Consider the following 14,286-nt stretch of genomic DNA (forward strand, 5'->3'; position numbering starts at 1 on the left):
GATCACCAGTAGATCAGCATGGTGTAAAATTTCCAACCCTATTGTGTATTCTGTATTTGTAGCTATTATTTTACTGTTGATTTTGTGGGTAGGTCCATGAACGGCCACGAGATGGCGACATACACGTTGATTAGGATTATACAGTATATAGCAGGGGTCTCCAATCTTTTTGAAGTTGAGGGCTACTTTTTGTTTGCTGGTTAGCTTAAAGGGCTAACACTTTCTTTTTCCTATCTTCTCTCTCTCTCTCTCTCTCTCCCTGTCTTTTTACCTTCTTGTGCTCTCCCTTTTTTCCTTTTCCCTATGTTCTCTCTCTCTCTGTCTTTTTACCTTCTTTTGCTCTCTCTCTCTTTTTACCTTCTTTTGCTCTCTTCCTTTTTTTTCTTTCCCTATGTTCTCTCTCTCTCTGTCTTTTTACCTTCTTTTGCTCTCTTCCTTTTTTCCTTTTCCCTATGTTCTCTCTCTGTCTCTGTCTCTCTATCTCTCTCTCTCGTTACTGTAGATTTTCTTCTTCGGGTGTAAGCGCTGATAGCATACATGACTTTACTGCCCCCTATTGTGACAGATGTTTGTTCCACTCCTCAAAACCTATAAAAAAAATCACATACTCCTTAAAAATTGTGAAAGTACGATAGATTTTATTCCAATAAATATTCTCTTCTTCCAACATTATCTTTTGCAGAAATGCCCTTGAAATGTCCTGGACTCGCTTTTAAGAACCCGTCCCATCGAAAAACAACAGCGACCAGATGATGAAGGTGTTGTGTCTGAGTCACATCAGGAAGCTTCTCCTGCTACTGGTAACCATTAAAACCAGTACTAGATGTTTCATGTGGGGGCGTAAACCCCTAACCCCCCCCCAAAATGGCCTGGAGAGTACACCAATGACCCAAGTGGTTAAGGGAGCCACGTATAGAAATCCAGAAAAAAATTCCAGAAAGGGTGAGCATGTCCACATGGAGTCTTTGGACCATGTCCTCTGTCCACTTTGAGAAGTCCCCAACTTATTTGCACTCACAAACAAGTTTTAGTAGTACTAAAAACTCTCCTTATGTATATTGTATTTATTAGTGTATAACACGTATTTTTATTAACCTTTTAAAAAAAAAATCTTTAGTCACAGTACCAGAGACAATTGCTAATTTTGTTGCGCGCATGTTAAAATGACCATCAATTCTAAATTCCTATTCTATTTTAGTCATTCGAGACTGATTGATGCTTATCGTGACATGTTAAACGCATAGCAAAATTAGCATTAGTTTTTGGTACCATGACTAAATATATTATATATACACACCGGAGCCATATCCCCCTAGTGCACAGGTGTCAAACAGGCGGCCCGTGGGCCAGATCAGGCCCGCTAAGGGATTGAATCCGGCCCGTGAGACAACACTCAGAGAAGCGCAAGAGAAAAACAAGCTGCAGGTTGAAATATGTCAACTTGATTTCGCCAAAGAAAGGTGGCTCGAACAAAGACACTGTACTTGTATTTCTCTCTCTCTCTCTTTTCCACACCTTTTCTCCCTCTCTCTCTCCTTTCTTTCTCTCTCCCTCTCTCTCTTTTCCACCCCCTTTCTCCCCCATCTCTGTCTCTCTTTCTCTCAATCTCTTTTCCACCCCCTTTTCTCCCACTCTCTGTCTCTTTCACTCTCTGTCTCTCTTTTTCTCTTCCTTTGTTGCTCTTTGTCTCTTTCTCTCTCTGTCTTTTTAACTTATTTTGCTCTAACTTCCTTTTTTCCTTTTCTCACTTTTCTCTTTCTCTCTTTGTGCTTTCTTTTCTCTCCTTCTTTCCCCCTATCTCACAACTTTTTCTCTTTTTATCTCTTTTGTTTCTTACGCTCTCTCCCTCTCTCTTCTTTTCCCTCCCTCTTCCTCTTCTTTCTTTATCTCTCTTTTTCTTTCTCTTTAATCTACTCGTCCGGCCCCCGACAGAATGTTTGTTCCATCGTGTGGCCCCCGAGTTCAAATGACTTCGACACCCCTGATTTAGGGGTGCGCGTCTCACACGATTAAATACGGTACTGGAAAATTGAATGACTCTAGTCATTTAGCATAGCTTCAATTAGCACTTTTAACACACACACACACAAAACACGACCAATCAGGGCACGAATAAGCAGTTGTGAAAAAAGTGAACCTTTCCGATGTTCAGGCTCTGGTTTCCAGTAACTCCAGTAAAAGTTTGTGCATGGGAACGCGTCCGTCCCGTTTGACGCCGCAAAAATGTTGCACGGCTCGGGCGGCCGTTTGTCGCAAAAGAGGAAGACTCATGATAAGCTTGCCGGCCCGCCGGGGGTCTTGAGCGTGCTGGGACGCTTCATAGTCCTGCAGCGCCCCCTGGAGGACGTCCTGCAAGTGCTGGACAGCCTCCGAGTCTTCAATGTGGGCGGAGTCTGTGGAAAAAAAGTAAAGTATAGTTTTGTCTTGTTTTGAGTTTAAAATGAGAGCAGGGGTGTCAAAGTCATTTGAACTCGGGGGGCCACACGATAGAAGAAACATTCTGTCGGGGGCCGGACGAGTAGATTAAAGAGAAAGAAAAAGAGAAAGAAATAAGAGAGAGAGGGAGGGAAAAGGAGAGAGGGAGAGACAAAGAAAGAAAAAGAGAGAGAAGGCGAGAGCGTGAGAAACAAAAGATAAAAAGTTGTGAGAGAGGGGGAAAAGAAAGGGAGAGGAAGAAAGAAATATATAGAGAGAAATGGAAAGACAGAAGGAGAGAAAAGAGAAAAGAAAGCGCAAAGGGTAGGAAGAGAGAAAGAGAAAAGAGAGGAAAGGAAAAAACGAAGTTAGGCTACACGATAGAACAAACATTCTCTCGAAGGCCGGACTAGTAGATTAAAGAGAAAGAAAAAGAGAGATATAGAAATAAGAGAAAGAAGGAGGGAAAAGAAGAGAGAGGGCGGGACAAAGAAAAAGAGAGGAAGAGAGCGTGAGAAAAGATAAAAAGTCGTGAGAGGGGGGGAAAAGAAAGGGAGAGGAAGGAAGAAATCCAAAAGAGAAATAGAAAGACAGAAGGAGAGAAAGGAGAAAGGACAGCGCGAAGGGTAGGAAGAGAGAAAGACAAAAGGAAAAAAGGAAGTTAGAGCAAAATAAGTTAAAAAGACACAGAGAGAGAAAGAGACAAAGAGCAACAAAGGAAGAGAAATGAGACACAGAGAGTGAAAGAGTCAGAGACAGGGTGAGAGAAAAGGAGTGGAAAAGAAAGAGAGGGAGGAATAAATACAAGTATGCAGAGAGAAAGAGAAGAGAGGAAAGGAAAAAAGGAAGTTAGAGCAAAAGAGGTTAAAAGACACAGAGAGAGAAAGAGACAAAGAGCAACAAAAGAAGAGAAAAAGAGAGACACAGAGAGTGAAAATACCAAAATGAAAAAGTAGTGAAAAGCTGAGGAAAAAGGAAACAAAAGGAAGAGAGAAAAAAGGAATAATTCAGAAAAAAAGCCAGAAAAGAAGGAAACAAAGGAAAAAAGAACAGCTAGGGAAAAAACACAATGAGATTTTTTAAAGGAATTTAAAAAAAATAGAAAAAAAAAATCAGGGAAAAAGAAGACTTTGTGTCAACGCTCAGACCCGTAAGGAAAATGACAGGGAACATTGCTCAGGACCCATTACTATTAGCAAAAAAGGCAACGAAACGTACTACATCACAATAAAATGAGATGGGGTTCCTCTTAAACACCATCGGGACAGCGCTGTATTTACTGAACAGGAAGAGGACAACAGGAAAGTTAGAAGCATGAGGACATGGGTGGCTAATGCTCGTCTTGCGCCCCCTTGTGTTCATTTTGTCATTCGACCCCTCCCTTTCAGTATTTCATTTGATATCTCCAAATTTGGCTTGTTTGTGGTCGTTTCCAATTTCTAGAAAACCTATGCTGTACATCTCATCACTTCATTGCTATCAGTATCTTTGTTGGTAGCATTAAGCTAATTCGTCTCTCCCAACTACAGTAAATTTTGGACTATAAGTCGCTACTTTTTTCCCAAACGTTCAACCCTGCGGCTTATTCAGTGATGCGGCCAATTTATGTAATTTTTCTAATGGCCGCCGGCGGCGCTTGAGTACAAAAGGTCTATAAGACAAAGTTTCTTTCCGACACTGAGGAAGACGACTTTGATGGCTTCAGTTCTAAGGAGAAGATGAGGACGGTTTACCGTGATTTTTATAAGTACGGTATGTTTTTTTAACAGACCCGTTTACTGTGTTGCGAGCGTGTTGCTACCATTAACTGCCCGGATGAAAGTTATATTATTATTATTAAAGCTTTGAAAACTCTCTCGGTGTACCGTCTTTCGTTGTAAATATGTGTAACCATGTATAATAGGTATTTGCAACTGTATATTTTTGTAATGTATTTATTTGAGACACTTATTCTGATATGTTTTGCACGGGCGAATAAAAAAGAAGGGGCGAAACAAATGCGGGCTAACGGGAAGTGGGGTAAAGGCGAGACTTGTTTGTGGACACGGCGGACAAGAGTGGATATATATATTTTCCCACCCTTACCTTTGGAAATATACACTTTTTTCCTCTGATTACTTTCAACGGGACCCGGACTCTGCAGGTCTGCATCAAACCTTAAGTACCGGTATCATTTTCCGTTCATTCTGCCGGCTGTGATTTTTGGACTGTGTACTTTTATGAAGGACATTCCGTTTCAATCGCGGGACTTAAAGTCGGGTTTGGGTTAATTTTGTGTTTGTGTTACATTTTCCAAATGTGGGCGCGTGCGGCTTATATACAGGTGCGGCTTGTGTAAGTACAAAATCGGTTTTCCTCTTAAAATGTGGTGGGTGCGGCTTATAATCAGGTGCGCTCTATAGTCCGAAATTTACGGTAGTTCCCGACCAAGTTTGTAAGCTCCCTTTTGTTTGTTGCTAGTAAGATGTTAGCTATGGGTAAATACTCACCATCACAGATTGATCATATCAGTCATAAAGAGGCACTGAATTGCTAATAACACAATAGCGATGCTAACCCGAGTTGACGAGAGCGATGGCCTTCAGCAAAACAAACTCTTCTTTCTTCAGCCGGACGGTTTTATATTTCTTGACCAGCTGCAGGATGGCGTTGTTGAGGTCCAGCAGGCCGGCCATCTTGGACTGGTCCTGGTCCATCACGTAGTCGTCGGCGTACGCTAGCTGCTCGTCCAGTGCTAGCGAACGGAAAACTACGCGCAGGATCAAGATCTCCATCCAGCCGCTCTGCAGGAGGCTCATCTGGTCGGCTAGCGATAGCGACGGGAAGCCTGAAGAAAAAGTACGCGACGTGGTCAGTGTAATGCTAGCGAGGACGCATCCACAAGATGGGGACAGTAACTGTTCATTTTAGCTGTAAAAAGCGATGGGTCCCGGGGACTCGCATGCTCAAAAATCTATGGGTCCCAACAGAGATCTATGGCTCCCCAAAATTTATCGAGGTTGAAATTGTAAATCGGCGACAAATATATAAATAAATATATAAATCTATATATTCATACAAAATAATATTGCTGAAATATTAGTCTATATATTCATGCACTTCAGATTTTTCAGGTCATATATTCTTCGTGGTTTGCCGTCCTGCCACAGTTGTAATGCCTTCTCAAGGTCCAATTGCAGCAACGGAATTTCCATAGATAATTTGTGGTTTTCATTCTCGTTGTGCCGATCCAATGTGCTTTTCTGAAAGTTCGTACTGCGAAATGATTTATGCGATCCAGTTTTTTTGTCACGCTGGGTACACGCATCACAGAACATGTAGCCTCCATTATCATCCTCCTCATAGCGTCACCAGGAATATAATCGGGTCCATTTTGGCAGAAAAGTCATTTTCTTGCTAGGAGTATTCTTTTGTCTATTTTCCTTCGTCGAATTGTTCGGTTCAACACACGTGTTTTCCTTGCCTTCGCGGTCTTCTGAAGAATTTCTCCGCCGTTTTTTCGTGCCGGAATTATTGCCGTTGTTACCATTTTCTGTATTATGTTTCCACTTATTACCAATTTTTTGTTGATTTGCACCTAATACCAACTTTTTTTACAGAGGCATACTTCTCTTTCACTCGACAACCACCAAAACAATGACGTCATCTCGAAGCAACGAGATCAGCGCAAGACCATTGTTCAAAACAACAATGGCAGATCTGTCTGACGAAAAGTTTGGAGTGCGGTAAAGCTTTGTTATAAATTTAAAAAGTACCGTAAATTCCAGACTATAAAGCATACCTGATTATAGGCCGCACCAACCACTTTTAAGTGGTCTAACACATTTGAACTTACACGAGACGCACCCACGTATGAGCTGCGGGCGCCCGTAGTAAAGCTTGTAGATAGATAGATAGATAGATAGATACTTTATTCATCCCCGAAGGGAAATTCGCTTGTGGCACAGTCACAAGTTTATACTGGTTCAGACTGTGAGTACTACAATTGTAACTTCACAGGTAGTTAACAAACCCAGAATCACAATAGACATCTCAAATAAAAAATGATACCCGTAATCAAGGTATGATGCAGACTTGTAAAGTCGGGGTCCCGTTGAAAGTAATCCAAGGAAACAAAATGTATATCTCCAAAGTTAAGGGTGGGAAAAATATATATCCACTATTGTCCGCTGCGACAACAGACAGATCTACCGGTAACTTAGCTTTACCCCACTTCCCATCAGCCCGCGTTTGCTCCGCCCCTTCTTTTTGATTCGCTCGTAGAACACATAACAGAATAAATCTCTAAAATAAATACATTACAAAAATATACAGTTGCAAATACGTATTATACATGGTTACACATATTCAAGAAGAAAGACGGTACACCGAGAGAGTTTTCAAAGCTTTGATAATAATAATAATAATAAAACTTTCATCCCAAACCGTGCCTTTGAAAGGTACCAACACGCGAGTTAGGATCACGCTCGCAATATATCAAACGCACCTGTTCAAAAAAAGCATCACGTAATTGTGAGATTCACTTTAGATCATCCTCAACTTCCTCCTCATAACTATCGCCATCAAGGGCGCCTTCCTCATTATCAGAACATACCGTGACTTTCCAGACAATGAATGCTTAAACTTAGAGGTTGCAGTTTTTCTTGGCGCACATATTCTACTGGTCTTAATCTTACCTTATATACTCCAGCGCCGCTGGTGGCCGTTAGAAAAAAAATAAATTGGCCGCTTTGCTGAAAAAGCCACAGGGCTGAACATTTGGGAAAAAAGTAGAGGCTTATAGTCCGGAGTTTACGGTAATCAGGTAATAACAACAATTTGGTGCCAAAAAAGTTGCGTCCCGAGGACGCACGTTGATTTGAGACGATGCGTCCCCAGCAAAAATATTGCGTCGAGCACGCAGGGACGAGGGCATACCAGAACACTGCACTAGTACTGGGTCATTGTGATTTTCGGATAAAATGATGAGCGATGGACTGAGTCTCTTTAACCCTACTCCCAATAATGAACTCCTCTACTGCCGGATGAGTTAACTACTAATTGTGGAAAATGAAGGATTGACGTCTAACTCAGTCAATGGCACTGAACTCATATTTGGTATTGGAGTAATCCAAAAGTAATTGAAAGTAATCCAGTTAAAGTAATCCTACCCAACCCTGTTAGTAACAAATAGTAGCTTTAATCTTCAAAAAGGTTGGAGACCCTTGCTCTAGGTTGATTTATTGGTAAACCGAGCGTGCCTCAGCAGACAAAAACCTTTGTCTGCTGATATCTCACAAGAGGTCGAGCTAAAGTGCAAGTCGAGCACGAGTGAGCTCATTAGCGTGGGCCGTATCATCATTTCCCTCGTCGTAATCACAATCACACGCTCGTCCAGCTCGGAAAAGGGGTTAGTCTTTTAGTCCGCACGGCTTTCTGCCCTGCCCGCACCGCTTCGGTATCCATTAGCGTCAACGTCCCCGCTAGCGGACGAAGCGGCTCGGACGGTTGTCAGCTCCCTCGGGGGACGGCGACTCCGACGTCTGAGACCGGACCTCCGGCCATCGCAATGCTGCCCGAGACTGCCGGATTGTTATTATTGCCTCGTGTTTAAATGTCACGTTTTAACTAGGGCTGAAATGATAAGTCGGCATTGTCAACAAAAACTGGAATAGAAATTCCATTCTACCATCATTACCCCAATTCATTGCCCCTTTTTTGGTCACAAATAACAAAAAAAAAGCTTAACTAAAGGCAAGACTTATTATGCCCTGTCCGTGTCATTTTTTGCCTGTGATTGGTCCATTGCCACATGTAGATGCCCGTGACATACAATTGTGGGTAGTTGCTGTTTTGGAGAACTTTGACTGAATTTGATTTGGTTTTTTTTATAACAGTCATGGTAATCTAAAAAGTGCTTGTCAAACGGGGGCGCCGGCGCCCAATGTTCCTTGTAATCTTCCATGGGTCAGAGCGTTCTCACAAAGTCGGTGAGCAACGCTTGAAACAACAGTGGGCAACGGCAATCCCAAGTGTGGCAACTAAGTCATTATCAAACACGTCTAAAATTTGACGTCACGTTACATTTTGCTGAGTTTCTGCCAATGCAAAATTATTTTTCACTTTTGAATGAATTGACTCATGTACGATTGCCTACAAGCGTCATTTGTTTTTACAATTCTTTCACTAGATTTCCATTTTTTTTTCCTGGTATCTTTTGTTGCATCATACTCACATTTTTGGGGGCTAATTTAGTCGGTTGCACGATACACAACTGCATTTAATCTTATTTTTTAGTGAAAGTACAATGTTGGCAACAAGATTCACTTGATAGAATTGGAAATTATTTGAATGCTACAAAAACTTTTTCTTCTTTTTCCCTGTTTTTTCCATTTTTTTTAATTCCTCATTGTGTTTATTTTTCCTAACTGTTACTTTTTTCTTTTTGTTCTCTATTTACTTTCTTCCTTTGTTTCTTTTTCTTTTTTTCTGGCTTTTTTCAAAATTGTTCCCTCTTTTTTTCTCCTCCTTTTGTTTCTCAGCTTTTTACTACTTTTTCATTTTGGTATATATATTTTTTTGATCTATTCCCCCTTCCTTTAAGTCATTCTGTGCACAATTTTACATAATATTTGGTCATGTTGGGATGAAAGAAGCAAAAACAACCTGAAGAGCCGTTTTGGACCCGAAAGAGCTGGTTCCTTTTAGTGAGCCGAGCTGAAAAAGCCGGTTCTCGAAAAACTCTGACTTTACTCAACTTCGACCTTGACTTCCAAATACCGCATTTAGAACACAGCATTAGGAGAACCCGTGTATTTTGACCTTCATGCACTGTAACTTTGACTTAATTGGCTTCTTAATTAGCAATTTGGAGCCCTGATTTTTGTGAGCTAGCTAGATTTTCTCGTGCGCGGAAAAGCTCTGGGTAGTGCGCAATTTCACACACACGTAACTTAGAGGGAACATTGCTCTGGATACGGCCGATTAAAAGCCCACTTGCAATACCTGGGATATGCTTGGCCCAGCCGATATTGACGACCAGCTCACGGTCGGCCAGGTCGCACAGCGTGGTGAGCGCTTTGATATCGCTTTCGGGGACGGTGGGGTCAGCCATGGCCAGGATGGCCTCCGGTTCCGCCAGCAGGAGCAGAGACACCACTTGGTTGTCGCCTGCTAAGAAAAAAATAAATAAATTATATATATATATATATATATATATATATATATATATATATATACTCTAAGGTTGCACCAAAAACAAAAAGGGAGCATGGATTGGATTAGTCAGAATCCCATGGAATGCAACAGTAATCAAACTCAGCTCACAGATCCCATCCACTAAACAGGTGTCAAACAGGCGGTACGTGGGCGAGATCAGGACCGCTAAGGGATTGAATCCGGCCCGCGAGGCAATGCTGAGGAAAGCGCAAGAGAAAAACGAGCTGCAGGTTGAAATAGGTTAACTTGATGTTGCCAAAGCCAGGTGCCTAGAACAAAGACACTGTACTTGCCTTTTTTTTATTCTCTCTTTCTCTCTCTCACTCTCTCTCTTTTCCACCCCTTTTCTCCCACTCTCTGTGTCTCCTTTTTCTCTTCTTTTGTTGCTCGTTGTCTCTTTCTCTCTCTCTCTGTCTTTTTAACTTATTTTGCTCTAACTTCCTTTTTTCCTTTCTTCTCTTTTCTTTTTCTCTCTTCCTACCCTTCGTGCTTTCTTTTCTCTTTTCTCTCCTTCTTTCCCCCTATCTCACGACTTCTCTTTTTATCTCTTGTTTCTCACGGTCTCTCCCTCTCTCTCTTTCTTTGTGTAGCTCTCTCTCTTCTTTTCCCTCAGGGGCTTGGCTGTGGCTCTGGAGGTAGAGCGCTCGTCTTGGGATCAAGAGATCTTAGTTCGAATCCCGGCTCCTCCGTGTTACATGTCAAAGTGTCCTTAGGTAAGACACTGAACCCCTAATACCCCCAATAAGCAGGTTGGCGCCTGACATGGCTGCACGGCTGCTATTGAGAAATGTGAAGCACACTGTAAAGCGCTTTGGGAAGTCTTGACTTGAAAAACGCTATAGAAATGCAGATCATTTCATTTCATTTCATTCCCTCCCTCTTTCTCTTATTTCTTTATCTCTTTTTCTTTCTCTTTAATCGACTAGTCCGGCCCCCGACAATGTTTGTTCCATCATGTGGCCCCCCGAGTTAAAATGAGTTTGACACCCCCTGATTTAAACTTATAAATAAAAACGCTGGCAAACGACTTTGATTGGGTGAGCAGTACAGGTGGGCGGATCCCTGCACACAGCGCAAGACACTTTCCTCTCTCTCTCTCTCTCGCTCACTGCAATGAATAGGACCATGTGCTTATGGTTTGCAGTAATTTGTGACATTTTTACAAAAGAACTTTGCATGCACATTGTTTTGAAACCGTTATTAAGGACACATTTCATGGAAAAAAATGGCCTCAACACTCTTAAGGTGGAAGACAAATTGTAAATGGCATATTGACATTGATTTGGGACACAGGATTTGGAATTTCCTATCATTTCATACATTTGATGAAATCATCAAATGACACACAGTGAAATCAAATGTGCTGAAGAATTAGCTTTTGTCTAGAGAGCGTGTTTGGCAGTTTTTTCAATTTTGTCTGAAAATATAGGATGTGGCTCTCTAAATTTCTTTTTTAAACATTTTTGGCTTTTATGGCTCTTTGGGTCACTAGACCCCCTCTAGGGATGTAGACTACACATGAAAAGGCATTAGGTCTTAACTCATCATATCACTTTTTTTTGTCTCAGTGCCAAATTGATGTGATTTTCGAACGATCGTGTATCGTCTGTGATTCCCTAACATTGAGTTTTCATTTCCGTGGTGCGCTCACAAGTTTTCTTGTGCGGCAGGACGGCGTGCAGGTGTCGGTAGGAGCCGGCGCCGTCCTCGGCGTCCATCCGCCGCTTATACTTCTGCCGGCCTCCTCGGACGCGATCCAAACGCACGCCTGAAAAAGAGACAGAAGCTTCGGGTCATCATCTCGTGCGGTGCAGATGGCGGGAAGGGGGAAGGGGGTGTTAAAAGGGAAGAGGATGAGGAGGGTATTAAGAAATGGATTCGCTGTCCTTTGACCCCCTGCCGCATGTCGTGGAAGGGGAAGTGAGGACTAAGTGTGGATTAGCCCGGACACTTGGCAGGCGCCGCTTCCCCCGCTCACATGACATTGTGTGTTGTGTACGTCTCATCTCATCTCATTAGCTGCACCGCCTATCCTCAGTAGGGTCGCGGGGGTGCTGGAGCCCATCCCAGCAATCATCGGGCAGTGGGCAGGGGACACCCTGAACTGGTTGCCAGCCAATCGCAGGACACACGGGGACAGACAACTTACTCGCTCATTCGCACCTAGGGGCTATTTGGACCGGTCAATCCACCGGAAATCTTTGGAATGTGGGAGGAAACCGGAGTGCCCGGAGGAAACCCACGCAAGCACGGGGAGAACATGCAAACTCCGCAAAGGAAGTCCGGTAAGCTGGATTTGAACCCACACAGGAGGTTCCCACGACCTTAGAACTGTGCCGCACACACGCTAACCAGTGCCCCGCCGTGCTGCCCGTGTCAAACTCATTTTAACTCGGGACCACACGATAGAACAAACATTCTGTCGGGGGCCGGACTAGTAGATTAAAGAGAAAGAAAAATAGAGATAAAGAAATAAGAGAAAGAGGGAGGGAAAGGGAGAGAGGGCGGGACAAAGAAAGAAAAAGAAAGAGAGAGCTTGAGATACAAAAGATAAAAAGTCGTGAGAGAGGGGGAAAGAAGGGGAGAGGAAGAAAGCAATCCAAAGGGACATAGAAAGACAGAAGGAGAGAAAAGGGAAAAGAAAGCGCAAAGGGTAGGTAGAGAGAAAGAGAAAACAAAGCGCGAAGTGTAGGAAGAGAGAAAGAGAAAAGAGACAAAGAGCAACAAAGGAAGAGAAAAAGAGAGAGACACAGAGGGAGAAAAGGGGTGAGAGAGAGACACAGAGGGAGAAAAGGGGTGAGAGAGAGACACAGAGGAAGAAAAGGGGTGAGAGAGAGAGAGATAGAGAGACCGAGGGAGAAAAGGGGTGAGACAGAGGGAGAAAAGGGGTAAGAGAGACAGAGGGAGAAAAGGGGTGAGAGAGAGAGAGAGAGAGACCGAGTGAGAAAAGGGGTGAGAGAGAGAGAGAGAGAGAGAGCAAGAAAGAAAGAAGGAGACAAAAAAGAAACAAAAGGAAGAGAAAAAAGAAGGAAAAATTCTGAAAAAAAGCCAGAAAGAAAAGACAGAGAAACAAAGGAAAAAAAGTAAATAGAGAACAAAAAGAAAAAAGGAACGGCCAGGAAAAAATATTTTTTAATGGAATTTAAAAAAATTTAAAAAAGAACAGGGAAAAAGAAGAAACAGTTTGTGTTGCATTTAAATAATTTCCAATGATATCAAGTGAATCTTGTTGCCAACATTGTACTTCCAGTAAAAAATGTGATTAAGTACAGTTCTGTATCTTACACTTAACTCAATAAGCCCCCAAAAATGTTAATATTATGCGACAAAATATATCAGGAAATAAAAAGAAATGGATATCTTGTGGAAGAATTGTAAAAACAAATGACGTTTGTAGGCAATTGTGCATTAGTCAATTCATTCAAAAGAGAAAAATCATTTTGCATTGCCGGAAACTCAGCAAAATGTAACTTGATGTCAAGTTTTGGACATGTTTGATAATGACTTAGTTGCCACACTTGGGATTGCTGTTGCTCACTGTTGTTTCAAGCGTTGCTCACCGACTTTGTGTGAACGCTCAGACCCGTAAGGAAAATTCAGAGAACATTGCCTGCATGGCGTGACTCGCACCGTGCACACATTTTCTGCATAACGTGAGAAGCGTGAGATTGTCCCCTTTGGAAACGTGCCGCACGACGGAACTAGCAGGGGGGGACTGACGGGGTCCCGTTTTCTCGGCGCCACGGAAGCGAGTGGGGGTCACCCTGGTCAGAATCCCCAAGGGGTGAGGAGACCCTGGAAAACAGTGATGAAAGCCCCCAGGAATAGATGAAGGGACGGGAGTGTGCGTTTGTTTGTTATCCGCGCAAACTATTTTTGGTCCGGCTTCCTGTCAGCACGTTCCAAACGTTGGAGTTACATTCGCACGCAGGAGCGGCACCTTCTTGACAAGTTTTCAGGTTTCTGGTTAGTTTGCGGCACAGGTGTCAAGCAGGCGGCCCGCGGGCCAGATCCGGCCCGCTAAGGGATTGAATCCGGCCCGCGAGACAAGACTCAGAGAAGCACAAGAGAAAAACAAGCTGCAGGTTGAAATATGTCAACTTGATGTTGCCAAAGCCAGTTGCCTCGAACAAAGACACTGTACTTGTATTTATCTCTCTCTCTCTCTCTCTCCTTCTTTTCCACCCCTTTTCTCTCACTCTGTGTCTCGTTTCTCTTCCTTTGTTGCTCTTTGTCTCTTTCTCACTCTATCTTTTAACCTCCTTTGCTCTAACTTCCTTTTTTCCTTTTCTCTCTTTCTACCCTTAGTGCTTTCTTTTCTCTTTTCTCTCCTTCTGTCTTTCTATTTCTCTTTGGATTTATTTACTCCTCTCCCTTTCTTATCCCCCTCTCTCACAACTTTTTATCTTTTGTTTCTCATACTCTCTCCCTCTCTCTCTTTTTCTTTCTTTGCCCCACCCTCTCTCCTTTTCTCTTATTTCTCTCTCTCCTTTTCTCTTACTTCTCCCTCTCTCTCTCTTTCTCTCTCTATCTACAGTATCTGGTATCTATCTCTGTCTCTCTCTCTCTCTCTCACCCCTTTTCTCCCACTCTCTGCCTCTGTCTCTTTCACTCTCTGTGTCTCTCTTTTTCTCTTCCTTTGTTGCGCTTTGTCTCTTTTCTCTCTCTGTGTCT

At 42.7% G+C, this 14,286-nt stretch overlaps 1 protein-coding gene across 3 annotated transcripts in view; it reads right to left on the reverse strand.

Moving 5' to 3' along the window:
• Positions 1-1,632: 1,632 nt before the first annotated feature.
• LOC148346329 (estrogen-related receptor gamma-like) overlaps positions 1,633-14,286 on the reverse strand; it is a 57,428-nt gene continuing 44,774 nt past the window's right edge. For 2 of the 3 annotated variants that reach the window (XM_088324736.1, XM_088324734.1), the window contains 4 exons: positions 11,264-11,380; positions 9,400-9,567; positions 4,973-5,242; positions 1,633-2,393 (listed from right to left, as the gene is read on the reverse strand). In XM_088324736.1, coding sequence (XP_088180862.1) covers positions 2,149-2,393; positions 4,973-5,242; positions 9,400-9,567; positions 11,264-11,380 — 800 coding nt within the window. In that variant the 3' untranslated portion in view covers positions 1,633-2,148. The remainder of the gene's footprint in view (positions 2,394-4,972; positions 5,243-9,399; positions 9,568-11,263; positions 11,381-14,286) is intronic. The other variant, XM_088324735.1, reaches the window with a different exon arrangement.

This window comes from Urocampus carinirostris, chromosome 20 (genome assembly GCF_059441175.1).
Source record: "Urocampus carinirostris isolate Australia breed hairy pipefish chromosome 20, RoL_Ucar_1.0, whole genome shotgun sequence".
Taxonomy (NCBI): domain Eukaryota; kingdom Metazoa; phylum Chordata; class Actinopteri; order Syngnathiformes; family Syngnathidae; genus Urocampus; species Urocampus carinirostris.